The 16,483-nt window shown below is 61.6% G+C and overlaps 3 protein-coding genes across 4 annotated transcripts; 2 read left to right on the top strand and 1 right to left on the bottom strand.

Annotated features, from left to right (window-relative positions):
• Positions 1 to 19: 19 nt before the first annotated feature.
• LSM04_002260 (uncharacterized protein) lies at positions 20 to 8,525 on the top strand (the record flags this gene model as incomplete). Its single annotated transcript, XM_067330384.1, has 2 exons — positions 20 to 4,748; positions 4,819 to 8,525. The coding sequence occupies 2 exons, from the start codon at positions 20 to 22 to the stop codon at positions 8,523 to 8,525; spliced, it is 8,436 nt and encodes a 2,811-aa protein (XP_067194484.1).
• Positions 8,526 to 11,509: 2,984 nt separating this feature from the next.
• On the bottom strand, positions 11,510 to 15,253 carry LSM04_007562 (uncharacterized protein; the record flags this gene model as incomplete). Its single annotated transcript, XM_067330385.1, has 2 exons — positions 11,510 to 15,017; positions 15,222 to 15,253. The coding sequence occupies 2 exons, from the start codon at positions 15,251 to 15,253 to the stop codon at positions 11,510 to 11,512; spliced, it is 3,540 nt and encodes a 1,179-aa protein (XP_067194615.1).
• Positions 15,254 to 15,274: 21 nt separating this feature from the next.
• On the top strand, positions 15,275 to 16,062 carry LSM04_009487 (uncharacterized protein; the record flags this gene model as incomplete). 2 transcript variants are annotated; one of them, XM_067330386.1, is made up of 2 exons in its annotated part: positions 15,275 to 15,458; positions 15,779 to 16,062. In XM_067330386.1, 2 exons carry the CDS (start codon positions 15,275 to 15,277, stop codon positions 16,060 to 16,062), a joined length of 468 nt encoding a protein of 155 aa, XP_067194660.1. The 2 variants fall into 2 exon arrangements, with proteins under 2 accessions (XP_067194660.1, XP_067194661.1); XM_067330387.1 differs by lacking the exon at positions 15,275 to 15,458 and having other exon boundaries at positions 15,685 to 16,062.
• Between the last annotated feature and the right edge of the window lie 421 nt (positions 16,063 to 16,483).

Raw genomic sequence — 16,483 nt, forward strand, 5'->3', positions numbered from 1 at the left:
TAAACTTAGAGTTTAAACAATGAAACAAGAAATTAGAAACGTTGTTTACTGTTCCCACATTGCTCCTGCGCATCCGGACAGCAGCGACATAAAGGAAAACAGGAGCAGCATTCAGATTGACCCTGAAACTGGTGATGTTGTTTTGGAAGACAACATTGCGGGAACCTCGCGGTTTCGTTTCGACAGTGTGACGTACCACCCATTTCATACCACGTTATACGAGGCCGTTCTGGGGCACCGCGTGGCGGAAAACTTTGGCAGCGGCTGTGCGTACGGGTGTGACACGGCACCGCTTTCTATGCACAGCGCCATCATTCACGGCTCCTCCACGGTACACTCCATGGAGCTTTTTCAAGCGCTGGTGCTCACGGCCGTTAGTCACGCCCTTGATATGATTGCTGCCACAAACAACGATTTGCCCTTGCAACTGCAGTACAGTATGGTACGTGTTTATTCGTGGGGTGTGACGGATCTGTTGAGTCAGCGGGTTGTGTCTAACCGCTCGTCAGGTGTCCTCACAGATGACTCTGGTATTGCGTACCAACACCACCTCAAGCATAATGTTGTGACCAGACACGATGATGCTGTTTTAGATAATTGCTTGCGAGAAGCATTACAAGATGAAACAGAAGGGTCTATTATAGTGACTCTCTTTAACCAATACGCATCTACAAGTTGTGCAGGAATCTTCACAATTGCGCTGCTGCCCCAGATATGCCAGGGAGATCAAAAGATTCAAGTTGATATGAACACGTTACGAGACCTTCTGGCTGGTCACCCTGTATCATATGAAAGACCTTCCTGGTTGATAGGTCATCTTCTACCCACACAATATGTAAATAGCGTAACCCTTATTACATGCATTTGCGACGAACCAGAACACCATCAGGCTATATACCGTAGTTGTATGTATGGATGTCGTAAAGAAAGTGAATACCATCGTCATTTACAACTGCCTAAAGTACATGTTCCACCATACATGCTAACCAAAAAACAATTCTGTTTCGGGAAAAAAACTAAGGAAAAAGAGGAAAACATATTTCGCTTAAATTCGATAAATAAATTATATTCCACCGATATTAACTCCGATGAGCAACATATACTGACAGACACATATCAGATAACAAAAATTGCACCAGCTGCCAAACAAACTCACACCAACGGAAAGGAAGAAATAATAAAACGTGTAAGTGAGAATGAGATCCGTTTGAGCGAAGCAGAAGAACGCGTCAGCAAAGCACAGGAACGTGCTATAATAACTGAGGAAGCTACACAACGCCGCGTTAATGAGGCACAAAAAAAAATCGAACTTGCACGAAGTCTCGAAGAACAAATGGAAGACCGCGTGGCTATTGCTGAGACACGTGTAGCAGACGCAGAATGGCGTGTCCAAGAAGCCACCAAACGAGCAGCAGCAGCCGAAGAGGCTGCCCGACGACAAGATAATAACAACAAAATTAAGGAAAATGCAGCTCGCTCTCTGGAGTCAGAGCTAAAACAACGTATTCTCGAAGCTGAAGAGACCGCAAGGGCTGCTGAGGAGGCTGCACGGGAGCGTGCGACTGAGCTCGAGGAGCGTGTGCGCGAAGCTGGGGAGAGCGCAAGGGCTGCTGAGGAGGCTGCCCGACGCCGTGTTGCCGAGGCAAAGAGCAAGGAGGAGGCTGCACGGGAGCGTGCGACTGAGCTTGAGGAGCGTGTGCGCGAAGCTGGGGAGAGCGCAAGGGCTGCTGAGGAGGCTGCCCGACGCCGTGTTGCCGAGGCTAAGAGCAAGGAGGAGGCTGCACGGGAGCGTGCGACTGAGCTCGAGGAGCGTGTGCGCGAAGCTGAAGAGGCTGCCCGACGCCGTGTTGCCGAGGCTAAGAGCAAGGAGGAGGCTGCACGGGAGCGTGAGACTGAGCTCGAGGAGCGTGTGCGCGAAGCTGAAGAGACCGCAAGGGCTGCTGAGGAGGCTGCCCGACGCCGTGTTGCCGAGGCAAAGAGCAAGGAGGAGGCTGCACGGGAGCGTGCGACTGAGCTTGAGGAGCGTGTGCGCGAAGCTGGGGAGAGCGCAAGGGCTGCTGAGGAGGCTGCCCGACGCCGTGTTGCCGAGGCTAAGAGCAAGGAGGAGGCTGCACGGGAGCGTGCGACTGAGCTCGAGGAGCGTGTGCGCGAAGCTGAAGAGGCTGCCCGACGCCGTGTTGCCGAGGCAAAGAGCAAGGAGGAGGCTGCACGGGAGCGTGAGACTGAGCTCGAGGAGCGTGTGCGCGAAGCTGAAGAGGCTGCCCGACGCCGTGTTGCCGAGGCTAAGAGCAAGGAGGAGGCTGCACGGGAGCGTGCGACTGAGCTCGAGGAGCGTGTGCGCGAAGCTGAAGAGACCGCAAGGGCTGCTGAGGAGGCTGCCCGACGCCGTGTTGCCGAGGCTAAGAGCAAGGAGGAGGCTGCACAGGAGCGTGCGACTGAGCTCGAGGAGCGTGTGCGCGAAGCTGAAGGGAGGCTGCCCGACGCCGTGTTGCCGAGGCAAAGAGCAAGGAGGAGGCTGCACGGGAGCGTGCGACTGAGCTCGAGGAGCGTGTGCGCGAAGCTGAAGAGACCGCAAGGGCTGCTGAGGAGGCTGCCCGACGCCGTGTTGCCGAGGCAAAGAGCAAGGAGGAGGCTGCACGGGAGCGTGCGACTGAGCTCGAGGAGCGTGTGCGCGAAGCTGAAGAGACCGCAAGGGCTGCTGAGGAGGCTGCCCGACGCCGTGTTGCCGAGGCAAAGAGCAAGGAGGAGGCTGCACGGGAGCGTGAGACTGAGCTCGAGGAGCGTGTTCTCGAAGCTGAAGAGACCGCAAGGGCTGCTGAGGAGGCTGCCCGACGCCGTGTTGCCGAGGCTAAGAGCAAGGAGGAGGCTGCACAGGAGCGTGCGACTGAGCTCGAGGAGCGTGTGCGCGAAGCTGAAGAGGCTGCCCGACGCCGTGTTGCCGAGGCAAAGAGCAAGGAGGAGGCTGCACGGGAGCGTGAGACTGAGCTTGAGGAGCGTGTGCGCGAAGCTGGGGAGAGCGCAAGGGCTGCTGAGGAGGCTGCCCGACGCCGTGTTGCCGAGGCAAAGAGCAAGGAGGAGGCTGCACGGGAGCGTGAGACTGAGCTCGAGGAGCGTGTGCGCGAAGCTGAAGAGGCTGCCCGACGCCGTGTTGCCGAGGCTAAGAGCAAGGAGGAGGCTGCACGGGAGCGTGAGACTGAGCTTGAGGAGCGTGTGCGCGAAGCTGGGGAGAGCGCAAGGGCTGCTGAGGAGGCTGCCCGACGCCGTGTTGCCGAGGCTAAGAGCAAGGAGGAGGCTGCACAGGAGCGTGAGACTGAGCTTGAGGAGCGTGTGCGCGAAGCTGGGGAGAGCGCAAGGGCTGCTGAGGAGGCTGCCCGACGCCGTGTTGCCGAGGCAAAGAGCAAGGAGGAGGCTGCACAGGAGCGTGCGACTGAGCTCGAGGAGCGTGTGCGCGAAGCTGAAGAGGCTGCCCGACGCCGTGTTGCCGGGGCTAAGAGCAAGGAGGAGGCTGCACGGGAGCGTGCGACTGAGCTCGAGGAGCGTGTGCGCGAAGCTGAAGAGGCTGCCCGACGCCGTGTTGCCGAGGCAAAGAGCAAGGAGGAGGCTGCACGGGAGCGTGAGACTGAGCTCGAGGAGCGTGTGCGCGAAGCTGAAGAGGCTGCCCGACGCCGTGTTGCCGAGGCTAAGAGCAAGGAGGAGGCTGCACGGGAGCGTGCGACTGAGCTCGAGGAGCGTGTGCGCGAAGCTGAAGAGACCGCAAGGGCTGCTGAGGAGGCTGCCCGACGCCGTGTTGCCGAGGCTAAGAGCAAGGAGGAGGCTGCACAGGAGCGTGCGACTGAGCTCGAGGAGCGTGTGCGCGAAGCTGAAGAGGCTGCCCGACGCCGTGTTGCCGAGGCAAAGAGCAAGGAGGAGGCTGCACGGGAGCGTGCGACTGAGCTCGAGGAGCGTGTGCGCGAAGCTGAAGAGACCGCAAGGGCTGCTGAGGAGGCTGCCCGACGCCGTGTTGCCGAGGCTAAGAGCAAGGAGGAGGCTGCACAGGAGCGTGCGACTGAGCTCGAGGAGCGTGTGCGCGAAGCTGAAGAGGCTGCCCGACGCCGTGTTGCCGAGGCAAAGAGCAAGGAGGAGGCTGCACGGGAGCGTGAGACTGAGCTCGAGGAGCGTGTGCGCGAAGCTGGGGAGAGCGCAAGGGCTGCTGAGGAGGCTGCCCGACGCCGTGTTGCCGAGGCAAAGAGCAAGGAGGAGGCTGCACAGGAGCGTGAGACTGAGCTCGAGGAGCGTGTGCGCGAAGCTGGGGCGAAGGGCTGCTGAGGAGGCTGCCCGACGCCGTGTTGCCGAGGCTAAGAGCAAGGAGGAGGCTGCACAGGAGCGTGAGACTGAGCTTGAGGAGCGTGTGCGCGAAGCTGGGGAGAGCGCAAGGGCTGCTGAGGAGGCTGCCCGACGCCGTGTTGCCGAGGCAAAGAGCAAGGAGGAGGCTGCACAGGAGCGTGCGACTGAGCTCGAGGAGCGTGTGCGCGAAGCTGGAGAGACCGCAAGGGCTGCTGAGGAGGCTGCCCGACGCCGTGTTGCCGGGGCAAAGAGCAAGGAGGAGGCTGCACAGGAGCGTGCGACTGAGCTCGAGGAGCGTGTGCGCGAAGCTGAAGAGGCTGCCCGACGCCGTGTTGCCGAGGCTAAGAGCAAGGAGGAGGCTGCACGGGAGCGTGCGACTGAGCTCGAGGAGCGTGTGCGCGAAGCTGAAGAGGCTGCCCGACGCCGTGTTGCCGAGGCAAAGAGCAAGGAGGAGGCTGGAGCGTGCGACTGAGCTCGAGGAGCGTGTGCGCGAAGCTGAAGAGACCGCAAGGGCTGCTGAGGAGGCTGCCCGACGCCGTGTTGCCGAGGCTAAGAGCAAGGAGGAGGCTGCACAGGAGCGTGCGACTGAGCTCGAGGAGCGTGTGCGCGAAGCTGAAGAGGCTGCCCGACGCCGTGTTGCCGAGGCAAAGAGCAAGGAGGAGGCTGCACGGGAGCGTGCGACTGAGCTCGAGGAGCGTGTGCGCGAAGCTGAAGAGACCGCAAGGGCTGCTGAGGAGGCTGCCCGACGCCGTGTTGCCGAGGCAAAGAGCAAGGAGGAGGCTGCACGGGAGCGTGAGACTGAGCTCGAGGAGCGTGTTCTCGAAGCTGAAGAGACCGCAAGGGCTGCTGAGGAGGCTGCCCGACGCCGTGTTGCCGAGGCAAAGAGCAAGGAGGAGGCTGCACGGGAGCGTGAGACTGAGCTCGAGGAGCGTGTTCTCGAAGCTGAAGAGACCGCAAGGGCTGCTGAGGAGGCTGCCCGACGCCGTGTTGCCGAGGCTAAGAGCAAGGAGGAGGCTGCACAGGAGCGTGAGACTGAGCTCGAGGAGCGTGTGCGCGAAGCTGAAGAGACCGCAAGGGCTGCTGAGGAGGCTGCCCGACGCCGTGTTGCCGAGGCAAAGAGCAAGGAGGAGGCTGCACGGGAGCGTGCGACTGAGCTCGAGGAGCGTGTGCGCGAAGCTGGGGAGAGCGCAAGGGCTGCTGAGGAGGCTGCCCGACGCCGTGTTGCCGAGGCAAAGAGCAAGGAGGAGGCTGCACGGGAGCGTGCGACTGAGCTTGAGGAGCGTGTGCGCGAAGCTGGGGAGAGCGCAAGGGCTGCTGAGGAGGCTGCCCGACGCCGTGTTGCCGAGGCAAAGAGCAAGGAGGAGGCTGCACGGGAGCGTGCGACTGAGCTCGAGGAGCGTGTGCGCGAAGCTGAAGAGACCGCAAGGGCTGCTGAGGAGGCTGCCCGACGCCGTGTTGCCGAGGCAAAGAGCAAGGAGGAGGCTGCACGGGAGCGTGAGACTGAGCTCGAGGAGCGTGTTCTCGAAGCTGAAGAGACCGCAAGGGCTGCTGAGGAGGCTGCCCGACGCCGTGTTGCCGAGGCTAAGAGCAAGGAGGAGGCTGCACAGGAGCGTGCGACTGAGCTCGAGGAGCGTGTGCGCGAAGCTGAAGAGGCTGCCCGACGCCGTGTTGCCGAGGCAAAGAGCAAGGAGGAGGCTGCACGGGAGCGTGAGACTGAGCTTGAGGAGCGTGTGCGCGAAGCTGGGGAGAGCGCAAGGGCTGCTGAGGAGGCTGCCCGACGCCGTGTTGCCGAGGCTAAGAGCAAGGAGGAGGCTGCACAGGAGCGTGAGACTGAGCTTGAGGAGCGTGTGCGCGAAGCTGGGGAGAGCGCAAGGGCTGCTGAGGAGGCTGCCCGACGCCGTGTTGCCGAGGCAAAGAGCAAGGAGGAGGCTGCACAGGAGCGTGCGACTGAGCTCGAGGAGCGTGTGCGCGAAGCTGAAGAGGCTGCCCGACGCCGTGTTGCCGGGGCTAAGAGCAAGGAGGAGGCTGCACGGGAGCGTGCGACTGAGCTCGAGGAGCGTGTGCGCGAAGCTGAAGAGGCTGCCCGACGCCGTGTTGCCGAGGCAAAGAGCAAGGAGGAGGCTGCACGGGAGCGTGAGACTGAGCTTGAGGAGCGTGTGCGCGAAGCTGGGGAGGGCGCAAGGGCTGCTGAGGAGGCTGCCCGACGCCGTGTTGCCGAGGCAAAGAGCAAGGAGGAGGCTGCACGGGAGCGTGCGACTGAGCTTGAGGAGCGTGTGCGCGAAGCTGGGGAGGGCGCAAGGGCTGCTGAGGAGGCTGCCCGACGCCGTGTTGCCGAGGCAAAGAGCAAGGAGGAGGCTGCACAGGAGCGTGCGACTGAGCTCGAGGAGCGTGTGCGCGAAGCTGAAGAGGCTGCCCGACGCCGTGTTGCCGGGGCTAAGAGCAAGGAGGAGGCTGCACGGGAGCGTGCGACTGAGCTCGAGGAGCGTGTGCGCGAAGCTGAAGAGACCGCAAGGGCTGCTGAGGAGGCTGCCCGACGCCGTGTTGCCGAGGCTAAGAGCAAGGAGGAGGCTGCACAGGAGCGTGAGACTGAGCTCGAGGAGCGTGTGCGCGAAGCTGAAGAGGCTGCCCGACGCCGTGTTGCCGAGGCAAAGAGCAAGGAGGAGGCTGCACGGGAGCGTGAGACTGAGCTTGAGGAGCGTGTGCGCGAAGCTGGGGAGGGCGCAAGGGCTGCTGAGGAGGCTGCCCGACGCCGTGTTGCCGAGGCTAAGAGCAAGGAGGAGGCTGCACAGGAGCGTGCGACTGAGCTCGAGGAGCGTGTTCTCGAAGCTGAAGAGACCGCAAGGGCTGCTGAGGAGGCTGCCCGACGCCGTGTTGCCGAGGCTAAGAGCAAGGAGGAGGCTGCACGGGAGCGTGCGACTGAGCTCGAGGAGCGTGTGCGCGAAGCTGGGGAGAGCGCAAGGGCTGCTGAGGAGGCTGCCCGACGCCGTGTTGCCGAGGCAAAGAGCAAGGAGGAGGCTGCACGGGAGCGTGCGACTGAGCTCGAGGAGCGTGTGCGCGAAGCTGAAGAGGCTGCCCGACGCCGTGTTGCCGAGGCAAAGAGCAAGGAGGAGGCTGCACGGGAGCGTGAGACTGAGCTCGAGGAGCGTGTGCGCGAAGCTGAAGAGGCTGCCCGACGCCGTGTTGCCGAGGCAAAGAGCAAGGAGGAGGCTGCACGGGAGCGTGAGACTGAGCTCGAGGAGCGTGTTCTCGAAGCTGAAGAGACCGCAAGGGCTGCTGAGGAGGCTGCCCGACGCCGTGTTGCCGAGGCTAAGAGCAAGGAGGAGGCTGCACAGGAGCGTGAGACTGAGCTCGAGGAGCGTGTGCGCGAAGCTGAAGAGACCGCAAGGGCTGCTGAGGAGGCTGCCCGACGCCGTGTTGCCGAGGCTAAGAGCAAGGAGGAGGCTGCACAGGAGCGTGCGACTGAGCTCGAGGAGCGTGTGCGCGAAGCTGAAGAGGAGGCTGCCCGACGCCGTGTTGCCGAGGCAAAGAGCAAGGAGGAGGCTGCACGGGAGCGTGAGACTGAGCTCGAGGAGCGTGTGCGCGAAGCTGAAGAGACCGCAAGGGCTGCTGAGGAGGCTGCCCGACGCCGTGTTGCCGAGGCTAAGAGCAAGGAGGAGGCTGCACAGGAGCGTGAGACTGAGCTCGAGGAGCGTGTGCGCGAAGCTGAAGAGACCGCAAGGGCTGCTGAGGAGGCTGCCCGACGCCGTGTTGCCGAGGCTAAGAGCAAGGAGGAGGCTGCACAGGAGCGTGCGACTGAGCTCGAGGAGCGTGTGCGCGAAGCTGAAGAGGCTGCCCGACGCCGTGTTGCCGAGGCAAAGAGCAAGGAGGAGGCTGCACGGGAGCGTGAGACTGAGCTCGAGGAGCGTGTGCGCGAAGCTGAAGAGGCTGCCCGACGCCGTGTTGCCGAGGCTAAGAGCAAGGAGGAGGCTGCACGGGAGCGTGCGACTGAGCTCGAGGAGCGTGTGCGCGAAGCTGAAGAGACCGCAAGGGCTGCTGAGGAGGCTGCCCGACGCCGTGTTGCCGAGGCTAAGAGCAAGGAGGAGGCTGCACAGGAGCGTGCGACTGAGCTCGAGGAGCGTGTGCGCGAAGCTGAAGGAGGCTGCCCGACGCCGTGTTGCCGAGGCAAAGAGCAAGGAGGAGGCTGCACGGGAGCGTGCGACTGAGCTCGAGGAGCGTGTGCGCGAAGCTGAAGAGACCGCAAGGGCTGCTGAGGAGGCTGCCCGACGCCGTGTTGCCGAGGCTAAGAGCAAGGAGGAGGCTGCACAGGAGCGTGAGACTGAGCTCGAGGAGCGTGTGCGCGAAGCTGAAGAGACCGCAAGGGCTGCTGAGGAGGCTGCCCGACGCCGTGTTGCCGAGGCAAAGAGCAAGGAGGAGGCTGCACGGGAGCGTGCGACTGAGCTTGAGGAGCGTGTGCGCGAAGCTGGGGAGAGCGCAAGGGCTGCTGAGGAGGCTGCCCGACGCCGTGTTGCCGAGGCTAAGAGCAAGGAGGAGGCTGCACAGGAGCGTGCGACTGAGCTCGAGGAGCGTGTGCGCGAAGCTGAAGAGGCTGCCCGACGCCGTGTTGCCGAGGCAAAGAGCAAGGAGGAGGCTGCACGGGAGCGTGCGACTGAGCTCGAGGAGCGTGTGCGCGAAGCTGAAGAGGCTGCCCGACGCCGTGTTGCCGAGGCAAAGAGCAAGGAGGAGGCTGCACGGGAGCGTGCGACTGAGCTCGAGGAGCGTGTGCGCGAAGCTGAAGAGGCTGCCCGACGCCGTGTTGCCGGGGCTAAGAGCAAGGAGGAGGCTGCACAGGAGCGTGCGACTGAGCTCGAGGAGCGTGTGCGCGAAGCTGAAGAGGCTGCCCGACGCCGTGTTGCCGAGGCAAAGAGCAAGGAGGAGGCTGCACGGGAGCGTGAGACTGAGCTCGAGGAGCGTGTGCGCGAGGCTGAAGAGGCTGCCCGACGCCGTGTTGCCGAGGCTAAGAGCAAGGAGGAGGCTGCACGGGAGCGTGCGACTGAGCTTGAGGAGCGTGTGCGCGAAGCTGAAGAGACCGCAAGGGCTGCTGAGGAGGCTGCCCGACGCCGTGTTGCCGAGGCTAAGAGCAAGGAGGAGGCTGCACAGGAGCGTGCGACTGAGCTCGAGGAGCGTGTGCGCGAAGCTGAAGAGGCTGCCCGACGCCGTGTTGCCGAGGCAAAGAGCAAGGAGGAGGCTGCACGGGAGCGTGCGACTGAGCTCGAGGAGCGTGTGCGCGAAGCTGAAGAGACCGCAAGGGCTGCTGAGGAGGCTGCCCGACGCCGTGTTGCCGAGGCAAAGAGCAAGGAGGAGGCTGCACGGGAGCGTGCGACTGAGCTTGAGGAGCGTGTGCGCGAAGCTGGGGAGAGCGCAAGGGCTGCTGAGGAGGCTGCCCGACGCCGTGTTGCCGAGGCTAAGAGCAAGGAGGAGGCTGCACAGGAGCGTGAGACTGAGCTCGAGGAGCGTGTGCGCGAAGCTGAAGAGACCGCAAGGGCTGCTGAGGAGGCTGCCCGACGCCGTGTTGCCGAGGCAAAGAGCAAGGAGGAGGCTGCACGGGAGCGTGCGACTGAGCTTGAGGAGCGTGTGCGCGAAGCTGGGGAGACCGCAAGGGCTGCTGAGGAGGCTGCCCGACGCCGTGTTGCCGAGGCTAAGAGCAAGGAGGAGGCTGCACAGGAGCGTGCGACTGAGCTCGAGGAGCGTGTGCGCGAAGCTGAAGAGGCTGCCCGACGCCGTGTTGCCGAGGCAAAGAGCAAGGAGGAGGCTGCACGGGAGCGTGCGACTGAGCTCGAGGAGCGTGTGCGCGAAGCTGAAGAGGCTGCCCGACGCCGTGTTGCCGAGGCAAAGAGCAAGGAGGAGGCTGCACAGGAGCGTGCGACTGAGCTCGAGGAGCGTGTGCGCGAAGCTGAAGAGGCTGCCCGACGCCGTGTTGCCGGGGCTAAGAGCAAGGAGGAGGCTGCACAGGAGCGTGCGACTGAGCTCGAGGAGCGTGTGCGCGAAGCTGAAGAGGCTGCCCGACGCCGTGTTGCCGAGGCTAAGAGCAAGGAGGAGGCTGCACGGGAGCGTGCGACTGAGCTCGAGGAGCGTGTGCGCGAAGCTGAAGAGACCGCAAGGGCTGCTGAGGAGGCTGCCCGACGCCGTGTTGCCGAGGCAAAGAGCAAGGAGGAGGCTGCACGGGAGCGTGAGACTGAGCTCGAGGAGCGTGTTCTCGAAGCTGAAGAGACCGCAAGGGCTGCTGAGGAGGCTGCCCGACGCCGTGTTGCCGAGGCTAAGAGCAAGGAGGAGGCTGCACAGGAGCGTGAGACTGAGCTCGAGGAGCGTGTGCGCGAAGCTGAAGAGACCGCAAGGGCTGCTGAGGAGGCTGCCCGACGCCGTGTTGCCGAGGCTAAGAGCAAGGAGGAGGCTGCACAGGAGCGTGCGACTGAGCTCGAGGAGCGTGTGCGCGAAGCTGAAGAGGCTGCCCGACGCCGTGTTGCCGAGGCAAAGAGCAAGGAGGAGGCTGCACGGGAGCGTGAGACTGAGCTCGAGGAGCGTGTGCGCGAAGCTGAAGAGGCTGCCCGACGCCGTGTTGCCGAGGCTAAGAGCAAGGAGGAGGCTGCACGGGAGCGTGCGACTGAGCTCGAGGAGCGTGTGCGCGAAGCTGAAGAGACCGCAAGGGCTGCTGAGGAGGCTGCCCGACGCCGTGTTGCCGAGGCTAAGAGCAAGGAGGAGGCTGCACAGGAGCGTGCGACTGAGCTCGAGGAGCGTGTGCGCGAAGCTGAAGAGACCGCAAGGGCTGCTGAGGAGGCTGCCCGACGCCGTGTTGCCGAGGCAAAGAGCAAGGAGGAGGCTGCACGGGAGCGTGAGACTGAGCTCGAGGAGCGTGTTCTCGAAGCTGAAGAGACCGCAAGGGCTGCTGAGGAGGCTGCCCGACGCCGTGTTGCCGAGGCTAAGAGCAAGGAGGAGGCTGCACAGGAGCGTGAGACTGAGCTCGAGGAGCGTGTGCGCGAAGCTGAAGAGACCGCAAGGGCTGCTGAGGAGGCTGCCCGACGCCGTGTTGCCGAGGCTAAGAGCAAGGAGGAGGCTGCACAGGAGCGTGCGACTGAGCTCGAGGAGCGTGTGCGCGAAGCTGGGGAGAGCGCAAGGGCTGCTGAGGAGGCTGCCCGACGCCGTGTTGCCGAGGCTAAGAGCAAGGAGGAGGCTGCACAGGAGCGTGCGACTGAGCTCGAGGGAGCGTGTGCGCGAAGCTGAAGAGGCTGCCCGACGCCGTGTTGCCGAGGCAAAGAGCAAGGAGGAGGCTGCACGGGAGCGTGCGACTGAGCTCGAGGAGCGTGTGCGCGAAGCTGAAGAGACCGCAAGGGCTGCTGAGGAGGCTGCCCGACGCCGTGTTGCCGAGGCAAAGAGCAAGGAGGAGGCTGCACGGGAGCGTGAGACTGAGCTCGAGGAGCGTGTTCTCGAAGCTGAAGAGACCGCAAGGGCTGCTGAGGAGGCTGCCCGACGCCGTGTTGCCGAGGCTAAGAGCAAGGAGGAGGCTGCACAGGAGCGTGAGACTGAGCTCGAGGAGCGTGTGCGCGAAGCTGAAGAGACCGCAAGGGCTGCTGAGGAGGCTGCCCGACGCCGTGTTGCCGAGGCAAAGAGCAAGGAGGAGGCTGCACGGGAGCGTGCGACTGAGCTCGAGGAGCGTGTGCGCGAAGCTGAAGAGGCTGCCCGACGCCGTGTTGCCGAGGCAAAGAGCAAGGAGGAGGCTGCACGGGAGCGTGCGACTGAGCTCGAGGAGCGTGTGCGCGAAGCTGAAGAGGCTGCCCGACGCCGTGTTGCCGGGGCTAAGAGCAAGGAGGAGGCTGCACAGGAGCGTGCGACTGAGCTCGAGGAGCGTGTGCGCGAAGCTGAAGAGGCTGCCCGACGCCGTGTTGCCGAGGCTAAGAGCAAGGAGGAGGCTGCACGGGAGCGTGCGACTGAGCTCGAGGAGCGTGTGCGCGAAGCTGAAGAGACCGCAAGGGCTGCTGAGGAGGCTGCCCGACGCCGTGTTGCCGAGGCAAAGAGCAAGGAGGAGGCTGCACGGGAGCGTGAGACTGAGCTCGAGGAGCGTGTTCTCGAAGCTGAAGAGACCGCAAGGGCTGCTGAGGAGGCTGCCCGACGCCGTGTTGCCGAGGCTAAGAGCAAGGAGGAGGCTGCACAGGAGCGTGAGACTGAGCTCGAGGAGCGTGTGCGCGAAGCTGAAGAGACCGCAAGGGCTGCTGAGGAGGCTGCCCGACGCCGTGTTGCCGAGGCTAAGAGCAAGGAGGAGGCTGCACAGGAGCGTGCGACTGAGCTCGAGGAGCGTGTGCGCGAAGCTGGGGAGAGCGCAAGGGCTGCTGAGGAGGCTGCCCGACGCCGTGTTGCCGAGGCTAAGAGCAAGGAGGAGGCTGCACAGGAGCGTGCGACTGAGCTCGAGGAGCGTGTGCGCGAAGCTGAAGAGGCTGCCCGACGCCGTGTTGCCGAGGCTAAGAGCAAGGAGGAGGCTGCACGGGAGCGTGCGACTGAGCTCGAGGAGCGTGTGCGCGAAGCTGAAGAGACCGCAAGGGCTGCTGAGGAGGCTGCCCGACGCCGTGTTGCCGAGGCAAAGAGCAAGGAGGAGGCTGCACGGGAGCGTGAGACTGAGCTCGAGGAGCGTGTTCTCGAAGCTGAAGAGACCGCAAGGGCTGCTGAGGAGGCTGCCCGACGCCGTGTTGCCGAGGCTAAGAGCAAGGAGGAGGCTGCACAGGAGCGTGAGACTGAGCTCGAGGAGCGTGTGCGCGAAGCTGAAGAGACCGCAAGGGCTGCTGAGGAGGCTGCCCGACGCCGTGTTGCCGAGGCTAAGAGCAAGGAGGAGGCTGCACAGGAGCGTGCGACTGAGCTCGAGGAGCGTGTGCGCGAAGCTGAAGAGGCTGCCCGACGCCGTGTTGCCGAGGCAAAGAGCAAGGAGGAGGCTGCACGGGAGCGTGAGACTGAGCTCGAGGAGCGTGTGCGCGAAGCTGAAGAGGCTGCCCGACGCCGTGTTGCCGAGGCTAAGAGCAAGGAGGAGGCTGCACGGGAGCGTGCGACTGAGCTCGAGGAGCGTGTGCGCGAAGCTGAAGAGACCGCAAGGGCTGCTGAGGAGGCTGCCCGACGCCGTGTTGCCGAGGCTAAGAGCAAGGAGGAGGCTGCACAGGAGCGTGCGACTGAGCTCGAGGAGCGTGTGCGCGAAGCTGAAGAGACCGCAAGGGCTGCTGAGGAGGCTGCCCGACGCCGTGTTGCCGAGGCAAAGAGCAAGGAGGAGGCTGCACGGGAGCGTGAGACTGAGCTCGAGGAGCGTGTTCTCGAAGCTGAAGAGACCGCAAGGGCTGCTGAGGAGGCTGCCCGACGCCGTGTTGCCGAGGCTAAGAGCAAGGAGGAGGCTGCACAGGAGCGTGAGACTGAGCTCGAGGAGCGTGTGCGCGAAGCTGAAGAGGCTGCCCGACGCCGTGTTGCCGAGGCAAAGAGCAAGGAGGAGGCTGCACGGGAGCGTGAGACTGAGCTCGAGGAGCGTGTGCGCGAAGCTGAAGAGGCTGCCCGACGCCGTGTTGCCGAGGCTAAGAGCAAGGAGGAGGCTGCACGGGAGCGTGCGACTGAGCTCGAGGAGCGTGTGCGCGAAGCTGAAGAGACCGCAAGGGCTGCTGAGGAGGCTGCCCGACGCCGTGTTGCCGAGGCTAAGAGCAAGGAGGAGGCTGCACAGGAGCGTGCGACTGAGCTCGAGGAGCGTGTGCGCGAAGCTGAAGAGACCGCAAGGGCTGCTGAGGAGGCTGCCCGACGCCGTGTTGCCGAGGCAAAGAGCAAGGAGGAGGCTGCACAGGAGCGTGCGACTGAGCTCGAGGAGCGTGTTCTCGAAGCTGAAGAGACCGCAAGGGCTGCTGAGGAGGCTGCCCGACGCCGTGTTGCCGAGGCTAAGAGCAAGGAGGAGGCTGCACGGGAGCGTGCGACTGAGCTCGAGGAGCGTGTGCGCGAAGCTGAAGAGGCTGCCCGACGCCGTGTTGCCGGGGCTAAGAGCAAGGAGGAGGCTGCACAGGAGCGTGCGACTGAGCTCGAGGAGCGTGTGCGCGAAGCTGAAGAGGCTGCCCGACGCCGTGTTGCCGAGGCAAAGAGCAAGGAGGAGGCTGCACGGGAGCGTGAGACTGAGCTCGAGGAGCGTGTGCGCGAAGCTGAAGAGACCGCAAGGGCTGCTGAGGAGGCTGCCCGACGCCGTGTTGCCGAGGCTAAGAGCAAGGAGGAGGCTGCACAGGAGCGTGCGACTGAGCTCGAGGAGCGTGTGCGCGAAGCTGAAGAGGCTGCCCGACGCCGTGTTGCCGAGGCAAAGAGCAAGGAGGAGGCTGCACGGGAGCGTGAGACTGAGCTTGAGGAGCGTGTGCGCGAAGCTGGGGAGAGCGCAAGGGCTGCTGAGGAGGCTGCCCGACGCCGTGTTGCCGAGGCAAAGAGCAAGGAGGAGGCTGCACGGGAGCGTGAGACTGAGCTCGAGGAGCGTGTTCTCGAAGCTGAAGAGACCGCAAGGGCTGCTGAGGAGGCTGCCCGACGCCGTGTTGCCGAGGCAAAGAGCAAGGAGGAGGCTGCACGGGAGCGTGAGACTGAGCTTGAGGAGCGTGTGCGCGAAGCTGGGGAGAGCGCAAGGGCTGCTGAAGAGGCTGCCCGACGCTGGCGTGCAAATGGTGATGTTGTACAATCTGAACTGTTGCAGCTGGAGTCACGGCTAGCTGAAAAACGTCTGGAATTGCAGCGTTGTGAGCGTGTTCTTCTGGATCTTAATTCTAACTTAAGCCGTATGGCGAAGCGTGAAGAGGAACTTGTGCACCGGGTGGATTCGGTGTTGAAAGAGCTCTTTGACTTGCACGATGCAAAACGGGCTGTTGAGGCGTTATTGCAGCAACTGATGCGTGAGTTTGAAGAGTCGGTTGTTCATGCTGAAGATGCTGAAGATGCGATGCTGCGACATGTAGAGCGGGCGGAGGAGCTGTTGAGGTTTTCTGAAGCTGATGCGGTTTCTAGAGAGTCTGCTACTATAGAGCGTATAACGCAGATGATGGGATCGTTTCAGTCGTTTAGTGAGTTTGATTCTGTGGATAAACTGTATGCGACATATGTGGTTTCTGTTACTTCGACTTACGGTCAGTTTGTGAGTAAAAAAATAGATGCTTTTGTTGATGTGTGGAGTTTTGATTATTCTTTTGTATCTTGAAATTGCTTTTTTTTTCTTTTTTTTTTCTGCTTTTGTCATGTTATAATTTATTTTATTTTATTTTTGTGTATGTGGTCTGTATTCGTTTTTTTTCGTTTTTTTTTTTTTGTAGTGCTATATTTTTTTTTTCTTCACTAGTATAGGCTTTTGTTTTTATGATGTGTTTTGTTATCGCTTTTTTTTTTCAGCTTGTTTTTGTTTGGTGTGTAGTTTCAACGGCTTGTGTTTGTGCTCAGAATGAATCGACAGAAGTTGTCCCGACGGTGTATGTGCGTCATACGTATAAGGTGAAACATGGTTTTTTTGAAGCGCATTGGTATGCTGCTTTTTCGTTACTTCTTGTGATTTTTGGTTTAATTGCCTTGGCATTGTGGTTTATCATTCGTTTGCATTTTGCCGAGGGAGAGCAGGAGAAGCGGCGTGAGCAGGATCTTAGTTCTATGAGTAGCAGTAAAGAGGTGGATAACTCGGAGGTATCATTCACTGCCTCGGATGGTGATGGGTTTTCCCATGATTCTTCTGTTACTTGTTAAGGAGTAAACTAGTTTTTGTGGTGGTTAAGTTACTAACATTCGTTCACTTTATAGATCTAATGTATATTGATGTCTTCTGTAGACGTACAAAACATTTGCCAATGTTTATGAAGTGTCACATTGTCTTTTAGAATATTATCATAATGGCAACCTTGCCTTCTCTTGGTTTCTTTTTTTACTTGCCATTTTTTTTTTGTTTTCATGTGCCTACTTGACGCTGTTATCAAGGCTCCTATTTTTTTAAATGAGATCTTATTTTTTTTCATGTGTTTTGTCTGTGTAGAATGTCATTTTTATGCTGTGCAGTACCTCGGAATTTTCCCTCTTTGTCTATTTGATTTTTATGCAGTTCATTACTTTTTGTACTTTTGTTTTTCTTCTCTTTGTTTTTTCCTTCTTTTTCCCATTCTCCTTTTCTTCT

This window comes from Trypanosoma melophagium (assembly GCF_022059095.1).
Source record: "Trypanosoma melophagium isolate St. Kilda chromosome Unknown ctg11segment0, whole genome shotgun sequence".
In the NCBI taxonomy this organism is placed as follows: domain Eukaryota; phylum Euglenozoa; class Kinetoplastea; order Trypanosomatida; family Trypanosomatidae; genus Trypanosoma; species Trypanosoma melophagium.